We start from the raw sequence: 16583 nt of genomic DNA on the forward strand, positions 1-16583 counted from the left end.
CGGGCTATCGGGCGCTGCGTTTCGGTGGTGTCTTCCCCAGCGAGTAAATAACTCACGGCTTCAAAGCGAGCTACCCTCGGCTCGTAAACAAGAGCTAGAAAAAGTAGTCTGGCATGTCGAGGCAGATCCAGATCAAAGAGTCGGGAAGGCGGCTCCGTTTGTTTGTGGTGTTTACTGGGGGTCTTTGAAGAAAGGTCCTAAAATCCGCTTTCGGGCAGAGTTGCTGTTTGTCAGCTGCTTTCTCTTGCGGGGTGCTAAACGGGTCTGGTATGAGCGCTCTCTTGACAGGGCAGGGGGGAATGTAGCATTTGCCCATTGGAGAGTGCGTGATAAATGTTTTGCCGATGACTGTACACCAGTAATGTATAGGGCTCCAGCCACCCACGGATTCCCTCGCACCACTGCGCTAAGAGAATGATTTTCCAGTAATTAAAGAGCTCTCCGAGGACTGAGGCATGGATCGGGACATGTTTATCATGCTATTAGCCAATTATACACTGCGCAGATTATTACTGATTTAAGTGTAGTCCTGGAGACACTTTACACAAAGAGTACTCTGATGCAGTCAACCCCTCTTCTTGTTATTCAATATTATTAATAACTTTACACTGTAGTGTCATATTTCTAATCAAATACTGTTCTTTTATGGATGAAAAATCCTGGAAGTGTAGAAATATATGTACGTATATATAAGCGTTATTTGAAGTATTAGCATTCAAATAGCCAGCTGAGGATGTGGCTTTTAGAGTTAGCATTTCAAAGAAAAGCGGGTGAAACAGATAGGCAGTCACCCTGCTCGAGCAGTGAATTCCATAGCAGGAGATCTGCAGATTAGGCACAGCGCCTGTCACTTCTGTGCCTCGCACTATCTTGTAGGCATAAAAGATGAAAAGTTTGTGTATGCTGAAACATCAGATCGATCTTAATGTGTGAGTGACTTATGCCATGACTTTATCTCCTTGTCCTTGATGATGTTGATCAGCGTGTGATTATAAAAGACAGGTTCTCATTAGTGTGAGCGTTCATAACTTCTTCTGTAGATGTCTTGCGGCTGGCTGAAGAGTATTGCCTTTTATTTGCAAAACCTCACATGACTTGCATGCCATCATCTTTCTTGGTTGGTAACAAATCATGTGGATTATGGTCTGTTTTGTCTTTGTAGACAAGATGTGAAATGGAGAAATACTTGGCACCTCAGCTCCCGCCTGTTCCTGTCATCCCCGAACATAAGAAATACAGAAGAGACAGTGCCTCGGTTGTAGACCAGTTTTTCACTGACAGCGAAGGGTTGCCTTACAGCATCAACATGAACGTCTTCCTCCCCGACATTAGCCATCTGAGAACTGGCCTGTACAAATCTCAGCGACCCTGTGTAACCCACATCAAGACAGAGCCGGTCACCATCTTCAGTCACCAGAACGAAACTACTGCCCCTGCCCCTACTCCCACTCAGGCCCTCCCCGAATTTACCAGCATCTTCAGCTCCCACCAAACTCCTGATGTGAACAACATTTTCATCAAGCAGGAGCTTCCAACTCCAGATGTTCATCTTTCTGTCACACCCCAGCAAGGCCAGCTGTATCAGCTCTTGAGCTCACCGGATTTAGATATGCCCAACACTACTACTCAGGCAGCCGTGATGGACTCCCTAAACAATGTCTCCATGCCATCTGCCATGGCGGGCCTTAACACGCTCTCCTCGGCTGTTCCACAGACTGCAATGAAACAGTTCCAGGGTATCCCCCCCTGTAGCTACACCATGCCAAACCAGTTTCTGCAGCAGCAGGCCACTTACTTCCCTCCTTCGCCCCCAAGCTCAGAGCCTGGAAGTCCAGACAGACAAGCAGAGATGCTGCAGAATTTAACCCCCCCTCCATCATATGCCGCAACTATAGCTTCTAAGCTGGCGATTCACAATCCAAACTTACCAGCGACTCTGCCCATAACCCCCCAGAACATCCAACCAGTCAGATACAACAGGAGAAGTAACCCAGATTTGGAGAAAAGACGTATCCACTACTGTGACTATCCTGGTAAGCAATCTATGCCAGAAAATCCCAGCCCTTACAATAAAAAGAGTGTGAATAATCATGGATGAGGTATAAGTGGTTTTTCTTTAGCTGTTGTCTACACCTAGGGAGAACCAAATAGTTTCTTGTCAAAGTAGAATTTCTCTCCTTTGTTGTTTTATTTCGAATGGGACATTTTCACATTCTTTAAATAATATATACTGTTTTCTTCATGTCATTTGTTGTTCTCTTAAACAACTGAGTTCATTTTACCATGTCACAAAATTTTTACTCTATAGAAAATAAAAAAATTATGACCTTTGCTAATGTAAGTCAGTGTGACTATGCAGCTCCTACTCTCATTCTTCCAGTACCTGTGGTGGAGCAGAGGCTCAGTTCGTCCAACGCAGTACAGCTCAGTTTGAATCTTCTGGCACCGAAAGAATAATTTCGGCTCCTAGCAGCTGAGGCCATGGCCATATCTTCCCTGTTACGAACGGGAGATTCAGCTGCCCTCAAAAATCCATTAAAACCATCTCTGAAAATTGCCCACGGTAGATTGTCTTCAGCCTTTCCTTCTCTTACACTGAAGGGGAAGAGGGACCTGACTGTAAACTGTGCCTCCATGTAGTACATAATCCCAGATACAAGATGTTCACACTCGTTGTAGTGCAGAGAGAGATTGCTGCTCGTGGTTGCTCTTCCCCCTGAGCAACATAACTCTGGGTGGTGTAGCACCCATTCGGTGTGCAGTGTGGTAAGTGCTCGGTAGAAGAGTTACGCTGAGCCCCGGGTGACAGTGACACCGAGTCTGGCTTGATCAAGTCCTCTGGGAAATTTTTAAAAGATGAAGCCCCTTACTGAGTTGTTAATTTATGTAGCAGGTGTTACTGTACATAGATTGTAGCAGCTCTGCCAGAAACATACGTGCTTTTTCTATGTAAAGCAGCATATCCCTAGGAGCTTTCTATGTAAAATTTTACTTCTAAATGACAAAGATGATGCCAGAAAGTAGTAAACTTAAATGTGTCCAGATAGTACCCCAACACTGACTGAGGAAGTTTAAATGTAATGTGAAGTGTTCCTCTTCTCCCTACTGAAGCCTCTCTGCTTTTTTGTTTTGGTTTAGGCTGCACAAAAGTTTATACAAAGTCTTCTCACTTAAAAGCACACCTGAGAACTCACACAGGTATGTATTCACTCTCTTACTGTCTCTTGTTCGTTCATGGCTGACATTTTCTGAGAAAGCAAGCATGTTTGGTCTGCCATCTCCTCCCTGTTTTCTCTAGAGTCGTGTAGGTACAAACTGGCAGTTCAGTTAAGAAATGTTTAGGGATTGGTCAATGAAAAGAAAAATTGCTTTTATTAATGCAGTTTTGTTAAACCTTTTATAATACGGAACTCACAATAGCTGAGAATAAAGCAGATGGAAACTTGTCTTTTCAATCTAAAATGCCGTTAACGTGTTAAAAAATAGACCTTTTCCCCCTTGAATAATGAATTAAGCATAGTAAACGTATTCTTTTAAAGATTTATCTAAGTAAATGGAATTTTCTGGTTTGGGTTTTTCTCTTTGACCTTTTAGAATTCTTTAATCTTAGAATTTTTCAGAAACATCATGAAAACTCCCAAGATAATGTCCATTTACTTCGTCCTTGGCGTTAAGTGTGTTTTATTATTTTTTTTGAAAGACAAGTAGTTCTACATACTTATTTTAAAAAAGCAACAACATAATTTCTTTTTTTTCTTTGTCAGTGAATGACATTAAAGTGGAAACAATTAAAAGTGTCAGTGAGTCACACTTGTTTTTTGTACCTTGATCAAACTCCACCTGCAGCTGCAGAGACAGTCCTCGTTCTCGGGCCCGCATGGAGTGGAGCTGGGGATGGTGTTGCTTGTGCGTAGGTGCAGGAGCTGTGCATGCAGAGGACAGTGGTTGGGAGGTGGAATTGCCCTAGGTGCTCTTCCTAAACATTCACCTGCTGAGGCAGGGAAAAGGAAAGAGGGAAACGGGGAGAAAAACTCGCCACTAGGACATCGGAAGCTTAGTACCGCTCTTTGCCAGGATCTTAGAACAGAACTGTTCATGCTAAATCACTGAAAAGTATCAAATCAAATGAGAGGGCTGCGGCTCCTGTTTTTAAAACCGAGTATGAACCTGGTGTTTTTTATGCATGGGCGTTGAATCAGAGCAAAACACAAATCACAGTTCAAGCAACTTTGTTATTGAAGCAGGCTGTCAGTGCGATGCCTGTGCCATTCAAGTAAGGAGTAAGTTTAAACCAGAAGTCAAAACAAAACTTGTCGTGAGATGTGATCTAACAAAATGTTTCACTATCTCTATGGAAACAAGGCTTTCTGTTCAGCAGCTATTTAGAATGGATCGTTAGATTATCGTAAAGAAATTGAGTATCTCCAGGCTAAACGTTACTAAGGAAATTTTTTTTTGTTAAACAAAAGTTACCTGTGTTGCAGTCACAGTGAAAAATCGAAAGCAGCTGTACAAAGATTATTGCTTTGCATTAGTAACAGACTAAACACAAACGCTATTAAAAATACTTTTTATATGTAATCACTCATTAGCAGTAAGTTTAGTAAGAAAGGAATATTTTCATGAGGATGTAAATGTGAGTAGTGTTGGACAGTAGAAACCCCTTTTAATAAATAATCTGTAAATTTAAGAGTGTGCAATTTCCACTTACGCACTTCAGCCAGGAACTAAATACCAGTTTTAAATATCTCATTTACTATTATATAATAGCTAGAAAGAGAAATAAAAGCAAAGCTTTAGTCTAAAAGTTACCATTACATCAGCATTTGAAATGAACACTTCTTTTTTAAATCAATTTATATCTTTTTTGCACCTTGAGTAGTAACGACGTTAGGGTTTACAAAGTTAATACGTGTGTGCATGGAAATACATCCCACGTTGCTAACATATATTGCTTAGGGTCACTAATGTTTATTGTTGCCTTCACTTTTTTACCTAGAAATGTGGATAGATGTGCAAAGGTCAAAGGAACTGATGTATTCATGAAAACAAGAATGTTGTTTTAGATAAAAATCTAGTGAATTTAAGCAGGTCTGTAATACAAAGGGTCTTCTGGGGAGGTGAATGAAGGGATAAACTGTCTAAAGCGTGCATTACATGCAAGAATGTGAGTCCGTATCCTGTTACCTGCAATATTTCAGAGTTTGGATTAGTTTAACTCTCTTGAATATTCACTTCATAATTGAAGATTTTCAGCACTGATTCTGATCTCTGCCTTAACATATGGTTGAAGTGTGTATTAAGAGCCAGATCTCTGACTTAACATTAAATCGATTAATGAACGTTAAAGTAAAGGGGTGCAAACTCAGGGAAACCTGAGAAGTTGCTCAGCTCCCCCAGGAGTGCTAGGGAATCTCGCTATTGATTTCCAGAGGACTCAATGCACAGAGGGCTAAATTAGGGAGTGTGCCTCTGTGCATCCCATCCCCCTGAACTGTGAATTCATACAGCACTAATAAGTTTTGATTTTTTTAGTTTAAATTTTTTTTAAAGGACTTTTGTGAAGCTTTTACCTTCAAAGTCTAAAGCAAATGTCACGTAATCCATTTTAATAAAGTTGTGTGTGATATTCTTTCAAATCCCTTCAGGGATAGCAGACCTGTTTATCTGGCTAAACCCGTTCTTTAGTAATCATGGACCACTGAAGTTGTTCTCTCCTTATTCTTAGTTTCTTAACAATACCTTTTAAAATTGGCTGCAGTCTCTTTCTCATCCCAACCAGTCCCCACCCTTCTCAGCAATCTGTCATCTTAAAATAAAAGAGCCTGCAGCAAAGGTTGTCTGCCATTAAAAGTCAAGACAGACCTTATGGTTTTCTTTTTGTATTGGAAAATCTCAGCCTTTTCACGGTATTTATTTAGCAACCTTTCCCTTCTGAAAGTTTTTCCCTGGGTTTAGTAGATGTTCTTTGAGAACAAAGCTAAGGGAAATGTTATTTTTGATAGGTGGAATGTAGGCTGTAGTCTTTTCGTTTTCAGTTGGGATATGAACACGCTGTCAGACTTTGTGAGATACATTTAAATAAAACTGTAGGAAATGGGCAAGAGGAAAATCCCATACATTTTTCTTCTTAAGTGTTCCCAAGGTGTTTATCTTACACCAAGTCAGGTGGTATAAGCTAATATAGTTATGCTGATTTAATGCAATTACTCTGGACTCTTGCTGTTGATTAGGAATCCAGTATTCCCATTAAGAGCTAAGTATTGGTACCAGTTGCAGAGGCAGGCACACATTTTTCTTTCTCTATGTAATGCTTTAGCATTTGTAAATGATGAAGTAGATTTTAGTTCAAAACTGGTAAACCCAAACCAGAATATGAACAAAGATTCAAATGTTGAAAAGATGCGTAACGCTTTTTATCCATTTCCATGCAGGTGTCTGGTACATCGTAATACCTTAAAACACTTCCTTTTAAAATAACTTTACCTGTTCGTCGTGGAACAAGTTTCTTTTTATGCCCGGCATTGTGCAACTATGGTATAAAATGTGTGAGGGAGCTGTGCATTTATCGCAGGCTGTTCAGCAGTAAAACCACCTTAAACCTTTGGCATAACAGCTATATGTCCAACTTAAAAAACCTGCCAAATATCAATGAAAAGCAGTTACTTGCGTATTGCAGATAAACTTCATTCAGTTCCTTTTCTGGCATCTGAGTATATAAATATATATATCACGTAATCATTTAGCAACAGTGGCCCTGTGACTTACCCTTTTAGATTTCTTTATATGTTAAAGATTGGATTGTGGAAATTGAGTGTTTGATATGTGGGTACCTGGAATACCCTACCTGCAACACTGCAGAACTGCTGGCTCCAGGGGTTTTCTAATTATTATTTCTGTGAACAGCTGCACGCTTCAGAATTGCGTATGTTTTTTGGAGGAAAATCTGTCATTGTTTTGAACGCATCAAGGCACGCACATTGCGGACATTTTCCAGCTGCATATTGGTTTTCTGTATACAGAGTCTTTGTACAGGCATGTTCTCTGGTCACATGATGGGCTTGCCATTAATAGTTTCTAGCATTAACTGCAGAACTATTTCATCTCTATCTATAGATCTAGTTTGGATTTAGTGATGGGAAGTGGAAGCCGAGATAACTCAAGAGAAATGGCATTTCTCTAAATGAGATGCACTCAAAATGCTTCCACTGTCCCTAGTTATTTCAAATGTTTATATAGGCATGGAACAGCTGCTGACTTGTGCAGTTCCTCAAGGTGTTAAATGTTTTATTTTATTTTAGATTTCTGCCTTGATAGATCCAAAATTAGACTGATGGTACAACAGAATTAGAACCAGTTGTGTGCAGTGGACTTGAGCAGTCCCTAGGACTTGGTGCTCTTTAGGGACACTTGTTAAAGGTGGTACCATATAGAATTGCCCAGGAATTCAGGATGCCTGTTGTTGAGAAGGGAAAATAGGTAGTAGTTTGACTCCTGGTGGAAGAAAAGCACCTTGTGAAAACATGTATCAGCTCAGATCATCCTGAGACTCTGGTGACGGATTTCACTCAGGGAGCACAAATGAGGAATGGAGACCCCAAAAGAGTCTGCTTTGCTCATGGTTGCAGCCGTCTGTGCATAAAGCAAACCTCATCCTGGAAAAATCTTTGCATCATGAAAACAGATACTAAGTAATATTTCTGTGCAGACCCCACTTCTTTGACCTGTTAGATGAGTCAGTTGCACAGATTATACTTTAAGGAGCTGTCAGTAAATGCCATCATTGATAGAGACCATAAGGAAAAGTGGAAGAGAGTTAAATAAAACTGTTGACAAAGTGCATTAAAGTGCAGTGTTGCTAGACAGTGCAGAAGAGTATGTTAGCATCTTTTATTTATGAATTCTTCTAAATCCATTAGTTGCCTGTGTGAGAAATGGAAGTACATTATTTTCCTGTGCAAACCACAGTTTAAGGGAAAATAATGCATTTTTTTTTTCAAACACTTTGTGAACAATTGCAGACCTTGGGATTAATTGATCTGGTTCTTTATCTGTAGTCAGAAGCTAAATGAGAAGTGTTAGAATGTGTTGCTCAAAAGAAGGTGAAATTTTAGCAACCTAAAACTATATTCTAATTAAATATTACTGATCATTCACATCAGCATACAATTTTTACGAATCAGGAATTAAATTCTAAGGTGTCAGGTGAGGGGTATTCAGATTTTAGATACTGAAAAGAAAAGCCTAATATTTTCTTTTTGATTAAAAGCCTAGAAAGTCCCTCTAAGCATGAAAGCTTAAAAAAACTGTTGTTTCTGTCAATTGCTCCCTGAGAGGATTAAACTTCAGTTCCAAGATATTTGATTCCTGATAAGGAAACTGTTGACCTAAGAGACTGACTTTAAATATAGTTCATTTTGAGACCGCCCTCCATAGGCTAATATAGTTCCAAGATTCACAGCAATTGCCAGTGATTAAAACTTTCCATTATTTGATCAGACATTCCTTATTGTAATTAATTTCTGAGCTTGACTGGGATGATTGACTCCTGCTTCCAGCCAGAGTAGTGTGTTGCTTGTTGTTTGTTAGATGACCTGCACCTCCCATTGGTGAAAGATTAGAAACATTTGAGTAATGTCCTAGTTTAGTCTGAGTATCTTAGTAGCAGCATTCCTGTCCTGTCAGGCTGCATTATTTATATTCAGTGATCTCTAACAACTCTGATTAAGGACATATTAAAACCTTTGATTTTGGCAAGTGTACAGTGCTTCGCTTTGAGTTAAAATAGCTTTTGTGCTTTGCTTTAATTTTTAATTTTTTTTTGTGTGTCTGTGTGCATACAGTAGATGGATATCTGGAAGTCTACAGTACATGTTTAATAAATTTCATTTTAAGAGCACCTCTTATCTGACTGCACAAAAGCCAGTGTTACTGGTGAGAGAGCTAAAGAGCTGTTCTTGTACCACAGGCATAGGTTAGGAAATGTGTTCTTAGGAAATGCGTAGACACAGCCATGCACCCCAGATGGCAGGGATTTCTTATAAACCTACTTTAAAAAAATTCCTTTCCTCTTTGTTTGCATATCTCTTTGAAGAGAGACCACCTCTGTTAAGACAGAATGTTATACCAGAAAGAAAATAAACCATTGCACAGGCCAGTCAAGATTCCCCAGTAATCCTTGAACTGCATAAGACAACACTTACCAAAATAAATGTGCTTCAAGAAGTGATGGGAGCCCTGCGAAGGTAATTCCTCTCCGGTCAGAAAGTAGATGATGCACAGTTTCTTTTCAGTCCTCTTTGCTCACCACTCAGTTATCTTTTATTCCTGTCCATGCTTGATTTATCAGTGATCGGACTTCGAGGGCTCAATAGCTCTCTGTTAAAAAATTCCTCAAAATGCTGTTTCATTGTGAAGTAGTACCTAATGGTCCCACTCCAGCCATTACTATACTAGGTAGTGGCTTTATCACATTTTAAAACGTGCAGCATATGCTGCTCATTCATATCATTGATGGGATGGATGTTTCAAGGACTAAATTTGTTTTGTCACTCACAAAATAAGCTGGACATACCTTTCGTGCTACCAGACCTCTTGGACAACTGAGAATTTTGGTGCACTAAAGAGCTTTTAAATACCCAAGGGATTATTTGTTTTGAAACTTCAGCTTTCTGTTCTTTTTTTAAAAAAAAAAACCACAACCCAAGTACAAACCAAGAAGCTGCTTTTAATGACGACTGCAGCACTTGGTCAATGGCAGAAGGAAGGTCTGATTTTAACTAAACACTGGGAGCAAAACACATCTGAACGAGTGCAGGCATACACCCAAGTAACTACTTTCCGGTCCAGTCAGCCTGGAAGAGACCAGAGTTTAAAACTGTGGTGCTGTGAACTAGAGAAACACTATTTCAAGCAAACTAAAATAGAAAAAAATATTTTGTTTGTTCTTATTTTTTTCTAAAAATTTAAGGCTATAGCATGTCAGGGAATTAAGACGACTGATGTTAACATGTGAAAAATTTGAAAACAAATTCACTGGAAAGCTTTGAGGCAACATAAATATTTTTAATAATCTAGTTTGAAACTGAACATGATAAAGGTTATGTACATAACTGGTGCAGTTATGGTGCGGAAACTTCTGCTTTCCCTACCACTTTTTTATCATACCTAGCTGAAAATTTTTTAAGGCCAGACACTTGCCACTAGAAATAGTTCCATAATAAACACAAGTAATATTAAAATGGAAAGACTGGCAGAGGGTGTCTTTATACTTTCTAACAAGATCTAATCAGGTGTTGTCTTTTTGGAGTCTTTGAAAAGCATGCTATTTTTTATTTGTCAAGGAAGCTCCAAACTTGCTGTTCTGACAAAAATTTCTGATAGCAAACAAGTGAAGTTGCAGGCGTTGCCTGGTGTAATACCTGTATTTGGATTTCTGCATACCAATAGAGTTACCTAACTTTAGGTTTGAAAATCCAGCCCTTGCTGTTTACAGCTTTATATTTAAAAAAAGCCATCCTAGCAGTGAATTGCAGAAATAAAGTCATAAATCTCTTCAGTGAAATAAGGAAGTTTATTTTCTTCTTAATGGGGAAATTCATCAATAATGGAAGCTTTCAGTGACTTGTTTTTTCCAAACAGAATTTTAAACAGAAACATGTTCTTGCATAGAGGCTGCATGTTTAAGATAGAGGGTGTCTTCAAAATGACCGTCACCCCCGCACGGGTGGCACTGTGCCTTACCCAAATGAGCATGGCCATGAGTGTCACTGCCAGCGACTAGAATTAGTGTTTGGAAAGCAGTTGGTGCATTTTGACATGGCTAAATCACAAGAAGATAAATTAAAGGGAGAAGAGGCAACACAGTGTGTTTACTGGTCCAGACCACTCTCCTGTGGTATTGATAAGAAACCCGAACCTTGGGATCTACCTTGAGGAAATTTTATCTGTTGAAGTGACTGGTTAGGTTAGCATGTTATATGTGGATATCTACGTATCTTTTTGACATCCTTGCAATCTCATAGCATTGTAAATAATTTTTTGTAACGGGCACATTGCAAGCAAAATAGTCTCCTTTCAGGTTAAACTCCCTTATCTCTTGGTAGGTACTTTCTGTAAAAGAGCTTCCAAACTAAACATTAGAGCTTAAAATTTCTGTGCGCAAGTACAAGTCTCTTTCTCATGCTCCACAAATGTATTCTTTTTACACTGGAGAGTGGATATGTATTAAGAGCTCAGGAACTTAAAGATATATTTTGTGATGTATAAGCCTAGCAAAATATTTTAAATCAGTGATACTGGATGGAGGTTATGCAGAAATCCAATTAAACTTATGAAATCCCTATCCCGTTGAAGTCTAATTTAAAGGAAAGCAGTTCTGTTTCCCAGAAGTGCTGCGTATAATATTTCTGGCTAGGGAAGAAAGGGTTGGAGTGTGCTATTTGGCTGGAAATCGGTACCAGCTTCCTTCATGGTGTTTTAGTTGAACAGTGTTGACATTCTAACAAATCCCATGGAAGCTCCCCTGAAGTGGAGGAGTTAGCTGTTTTCTTGCTTTTACAGTGAAATATCTGTTTGATACCGTGATCGTGTTCCAGAAAACCAAGCTGTACTGCCTTCATATTTGATGACCAGTGGCATTCTTGGTTTAACACCCTATAGAAGCCCTAAATTGCTGGAGGAAAACCAAATATTTCTAAAACTTTACTGCTACTGTATTTCTCACAATCATTAAAGTAAACAAATCTTACATTACTATGTAGCCAACGAAAACAGTGGATAAAGGGTTCAGTGTCCCTTGTTGTATATACCTGCTTTTTTAAAAAATAAATCTTCAACCCAGATTTCTCAGAGCTTTAAAGTCAGCATAGCAAAGAAGTAGGATCACTTCAGAAAATATGTAATGTGAGGTGCTTTTTCCCTCTCTTGCAGGAACTTAAACCAAATTCTTATTTCTGCTAAGTGACAAAAAGCATGTGTATAGGTTGAGAGAGAGAAAATACTACCAGATAGTTGTTCTTCTACTTGCTCTAAAAGAGTGAAAATAATCTCCACCTACTTTTTCTTGCCCCTGCTTCCTCCTTGCCCAAAAGGAAAACATTTGAAATTGAGTCAGTTCTTAAATAGAACTTTCCAACGGAAACTAGCATTACAAACATAGATATTCAGTATTTTACCCCTAGGATTTATTCAAAATAGTCTGAGCCTCTACACTGGCACTAAAAATACATTTTCCAGTTCTCACTGTTGGCCAAAGCAGGGGTTAAAAGCAGCATTCTGACCTTAATTTCCAGTACATAAAAGTAACACTGTTAAAACAATCTGTGTAAGGCAGCAGCTTGTTCCCCTCTGTTCATCCGTCCCTGAGCAGTGCTTGGTTTAGCTCAGGTCTGCAACAGTCTGCCGGCAGGGAGGAGCGGTGCTGTTCTGCGAGTAGCTTTTCCCCTGAGCAACGCTGTTGCCCGGGAGGATTCTGGCGGTGGCTGGCACTGAAGTGACCATGACAGTGCGGTAAATGTCGAGATAGTGTCTCTACGAAGTTGAGTGCCCTGGAGTTTGATGGGCGTTCTGGTTGCTGGACTCGACGCTGGTTTGGACGCTGTTGCACCCAGCAAGGTACAGGGTTCACTGCTGCCCCAGCTGCTGGCAGTTCGTGTGCCAGGAGCCTTCGTATCACTGCTGACACTGCTCACACATGAGGAAAAGTCTTAATGGAGGACAGCTTGTTTTTCTGTTTGTACTCTAACAGGGTCAGGTACCACCTGCACAAGACAACTTCGAGGCTGCTTTTTCAATGCAGTGTAGTCCAACACTTGGTGAAAGTTGCATGTACTTCATATCTCCTCGATGCTTGGAAACAGATTTTAATCTCCAGGTCTCCATTCCGATCTGGTCTGGATATTTCTAGGCTTTCATTAGCTAGTGCTATTTTCCTGCCCTTTTTACCTTTTCTGTCATTCCTTGTGTAATTCTGCAAAATGTAAGAGCAAACATTTGGAGTAGATAGAGACCTAACTATGTATATGCTCTCCCTGGGCAGTGAGGGGGGACAGGATCACAAGACTAGGAGTTCAGCATCAAGTATAAAGTTGGCAGTTTTAAGTGAAGACTTTTAAAGAAGAGTTTAAAGCTAGTAGGGAGAAAAGAGAAAGAAATGAGAAAAATAAATAAATACACTGGCTTTAAGTTAAGATGCTTCAAATGCAGGAGTAATGCTTTTGTGTAACGTCCGTATGTGCATGTGTGTTTTAAAGCAAAGTGTTCGCAGATCTCCCTGGTGCTGTGCCTATTGATCAGCAACGGTCTTTTACAGACACCCTTAATAACCCAGTTAAAATACATCAATGTATATAGTGCAAAAGGTCCCCCACTGAAGAGGGACCTTTTCTGTCATTCTACTGTGAAGACCAAATGTGTTATTTGGCTTCTCTGGTGTTACAAAAGCTTTACACACTGTATTTTACACATCTGTATTTTAGCCTACAGTATGTGTTGCACAGAGCAAAAAACAATCCTATATGATAGAGCATTCGGTCTTCAATCAGCATCAGAATTTAGTCAGAGTAAATTCAGCTATGACAGAAATCTATGATCATTTGTGTTCTGCTTTGCGATCCACCAAGTAATTATAAATTCTGTGAGAGGTGATGCCAGGCTCTTGTTGTTCTTAAGGGATGTTACATTTCCACTGTGATTTCAATAAATCCTAGTTACTGTTTTTGCAAAGAGGTGGTTGGGTGGTTAGTTTTTCTTGCAGAGGTCTGGTTATGGTTGTGACCCTGCTAACTTGAAGCCACATCCCCCTTGTGAGCAAAGGGCTGGTTCTGCACTCAGTAGGAGATGAAAAGTTTCTAGTTGATCAGAAGAAGCAGTAGAAACTCCCAGACAAAAACGTTTTCATAATTTCATCTGCATGATAAATAAGGGCTTTTGAAGTAATGTTTTGGAGTTTCTCAGATGGTGTTACCTGCATAGCTTATGCAGAATAAACAGATTGCAGGATGTGGGCTTCTCTCTTTTTTCCACATGCTTGTGTGATGGTAAAAAATGGAAAAGCAGGAGGCACTCAACAGTGCAGTAGTACTGAGCCTGTGAGGGTAAAGGTCTGAGACCAATGGAGAGGTAGAAGAGGTTAGAAAGGCCTTTTTGGAATGCTCGGCTTGGGTGTATTTCTGCTCCAGATGAAGCTACTGCCACAGAAGTCATCATGGCTTTGTGAATTTATATTTCTCCCATTTCAACAAACACCTGTAAATTGTAAGGCATGCTTAAAATACTGTGTTTATAGTTCTAAAATGGATGAATGCAAACATTTGAGGTGCTTGGACCAGTGTATTCAAGACTAGGTGGATATTTTGAAGTTGCATTCAGAGCTGCTGTAACACAGCAAGTTTTCAGAGATGCCATGCTCCCCTACATCAGTACAGACTGCTAGAAACAGCAGGCACTTTCCACCTCTAAAATATGGCTATTTAAGCACCTTATTGTAGACATTTCATTCTGAAAATGGGTGCTTTGAACTTGAAGGTGCCTTCACCTATATATAGCTAGCCTCAAGCAGGATACCACAAGTTTTTATTGCTTGTTACATTTTAGAAAATACTATCCTCATTGTGTTTGTATCACACCGTGCCCCTTTCTTCACACATCAGAAGCTCTTGAACAGATCTGCACACTACAAAGAATCTTCGTAGAAGTCTTCCTTCCCATTTCAGACCTCTTAAAAAAGCTCTGTATAACTTACCCATTTTTCAGAGGTGCAAGTATAAGTTACAAACTTGGCTAGATTGTCACGTGAAGCTGCTTTTTTTCCTTGCTCCCTGTCATAGTGCAGTGAGTGTAAAGGAATATATTTCAGTCTCATGGAGGCTTCTTAACTCTGCATTTCTGTACCGTAGCTGTCTCTAATTTGCATTTGGAAGTTTCTTACGTTTTACTGAGGTATTAAATCACGCTTTCAAGAACAAAATTTGCTGAAAAAAACAAAGGGGCTGCTTGTTTGGGGCCTGATGAATAGAGCTGCAAATAACTAGGAGGCATCAGCTGCTTGTTTGTCATTTGTTTCTTCAGATGGAAGAGCAGTGCTATTCGATGTGATCTCTCATCAGTTTTCTTTGCTAAAGAGTGATGGCTGACAGTTTCGCTTCTCTGTGCTCTCTTTCAGGTGAGAAACCATACAAGTGCACATGGGAAGGCTGCGACTGGAGATTCGCTCGCTCGGATGAACTAACGCGCCACTACAGGAAGCACACGGGGGCAAAGCCCTTCCAGTGCGCCGTCTGCAATCGCAGCTTCTCCCGCTCCGATCACCTGGCTCTCCACATGAAGAGGCATCAGAACTAAAACCCGGACTTGTCACTGAGGCTGTTTTGTATCTATGCAATTTCCTATTGACTCTCAACATACAACTGAAATTAGTTTAATTTTTGAGTATGGGTTATCCATTTAAAAGAAATCTCAAAAGAAACTGGAAATGTATATTTTGTATATTTATGCGGGAAAAGGGAAGACACTGTATCACAATACCGGAGTGTTTGGTCATTTGTTTGCTTTCATAATGTATATGGCTTTAGTCAGCAGGTTCATCTCTTTACAAGTATTATATCTCAACACATTGCAGCTTCATACATATTTTTTCCTCTTGCGGTGTTTTGACCAAAGCACTGTCATTATGGTGACAGTGTTTGGTAAACAAATTAATGAGAGGATGCAGATGAATGCACACAGTGGAAAAGCCATAAACTGTAATCTGTCAGGTTTTTACTGGACATATTAAGTACATGTGTTTTGTGGTTTTTTTTTTAATGTTAAGGAGTTCTGTGGATATAAAATACATAGAAAAATTCATAAAAAGCCATAGAACAAAATACTTTGTTCTGTGTGTTGCATGTTTGCTATGACAAAGATTTTGTAAATATGCAGATCAGCTTTTTTAGGTTTATTACAAAAGTTTTCTAAGAAACATCTGAAAAAAGCAGTTGTTTTACATTTGATAACATGGCACATTTATGAAAAAAAGTTACTTATATACCTCTCAAAACAGAACCAACTTAGCTTCATTTTTCTTAAGAGAACTGAGCTAAGCCTTTCAGATGTTTTGTACCTGTTAACTCAATGGTGTGCACTGAACATTCAAAGCAGGATTTTGTTTTCAAGTTGCTTAAAAGGGCAAAACATGCAGAGTGAACTGTAAAGTCAATGTCGGAAGCTGAAATAACGGGGATAGTCAAAATGAACACAGAATGTTAAACCTCTTACTATAAGCTAAACTTAGTATCTCTTTAAAAAGAAGGATTTAGGATGCAGTTTCCATACACAGACATGTTAAGCTGGTTCAGCACCAGTATGATCTAGTTTGATGTGGATATTGCATGTAATTTACTAGGAGGTAAAGGATACAGTAGTTTTGTTTAAAATTACAGTGCAGTTTAGTTAATCCACTGTTCAGATTGACACGCAGGGGAAAATTTACTGCTGACAAAAGTAGCTGAAACTCCACTGAAGTCAAAGAAATGGTGCCCTTTTTTGCTAACAATGACTTTGATCCACCGTGCTCAGCCTTGAAATAGTAGATGAAGGGCCAA

The 16583-nt window shown here is 39.5% G+C and overlaps 1 protein-coding gene across 1 annotated transcript; it reads left to right on the plus strand.

The window, feature by feature from the left end:
* Nucleotides 1-1113: 1113 nt before the first annotated feature.
* On the plus strand, nucleotides 1114-15967 carry KLF5 (Kruppel like factor 5). The gene is made up of 3 exons (XM_008927363.2): nucleotides 1114-2033; nucleotides 3139-3198; nucleotides 15164-15967. The coding sequence occupies exons 1-3, from the start codon at nucleotides 1175-1177 to the stop codon at nucleotides 15340-15342; spliced, it is 1098 nt and encodes a 365-aa protein (XP_008925611.1). The 5' UTR covers nucleotides 1114-1174; the 3' UTR covers nucleotides 15343-15967.
* Nucleotides 15968-16583: the final 616 nt, after the last annotated feature.

Source organism: Manacus vitellinus, unplaced genomic scaffold (assembly GCF_001715985.3).
Source record: "Manacus vitellinus isolate BGI_N305 unplaced genomic scaffold, ASM171598v3 scaffold_2_pilon, whole genome shotgun sequence".
NCBI lineage: Eukaryota > Metazoa > Chordata > Aves > Passeriformes > Pipridae > Manacus > Manacus vitellinus.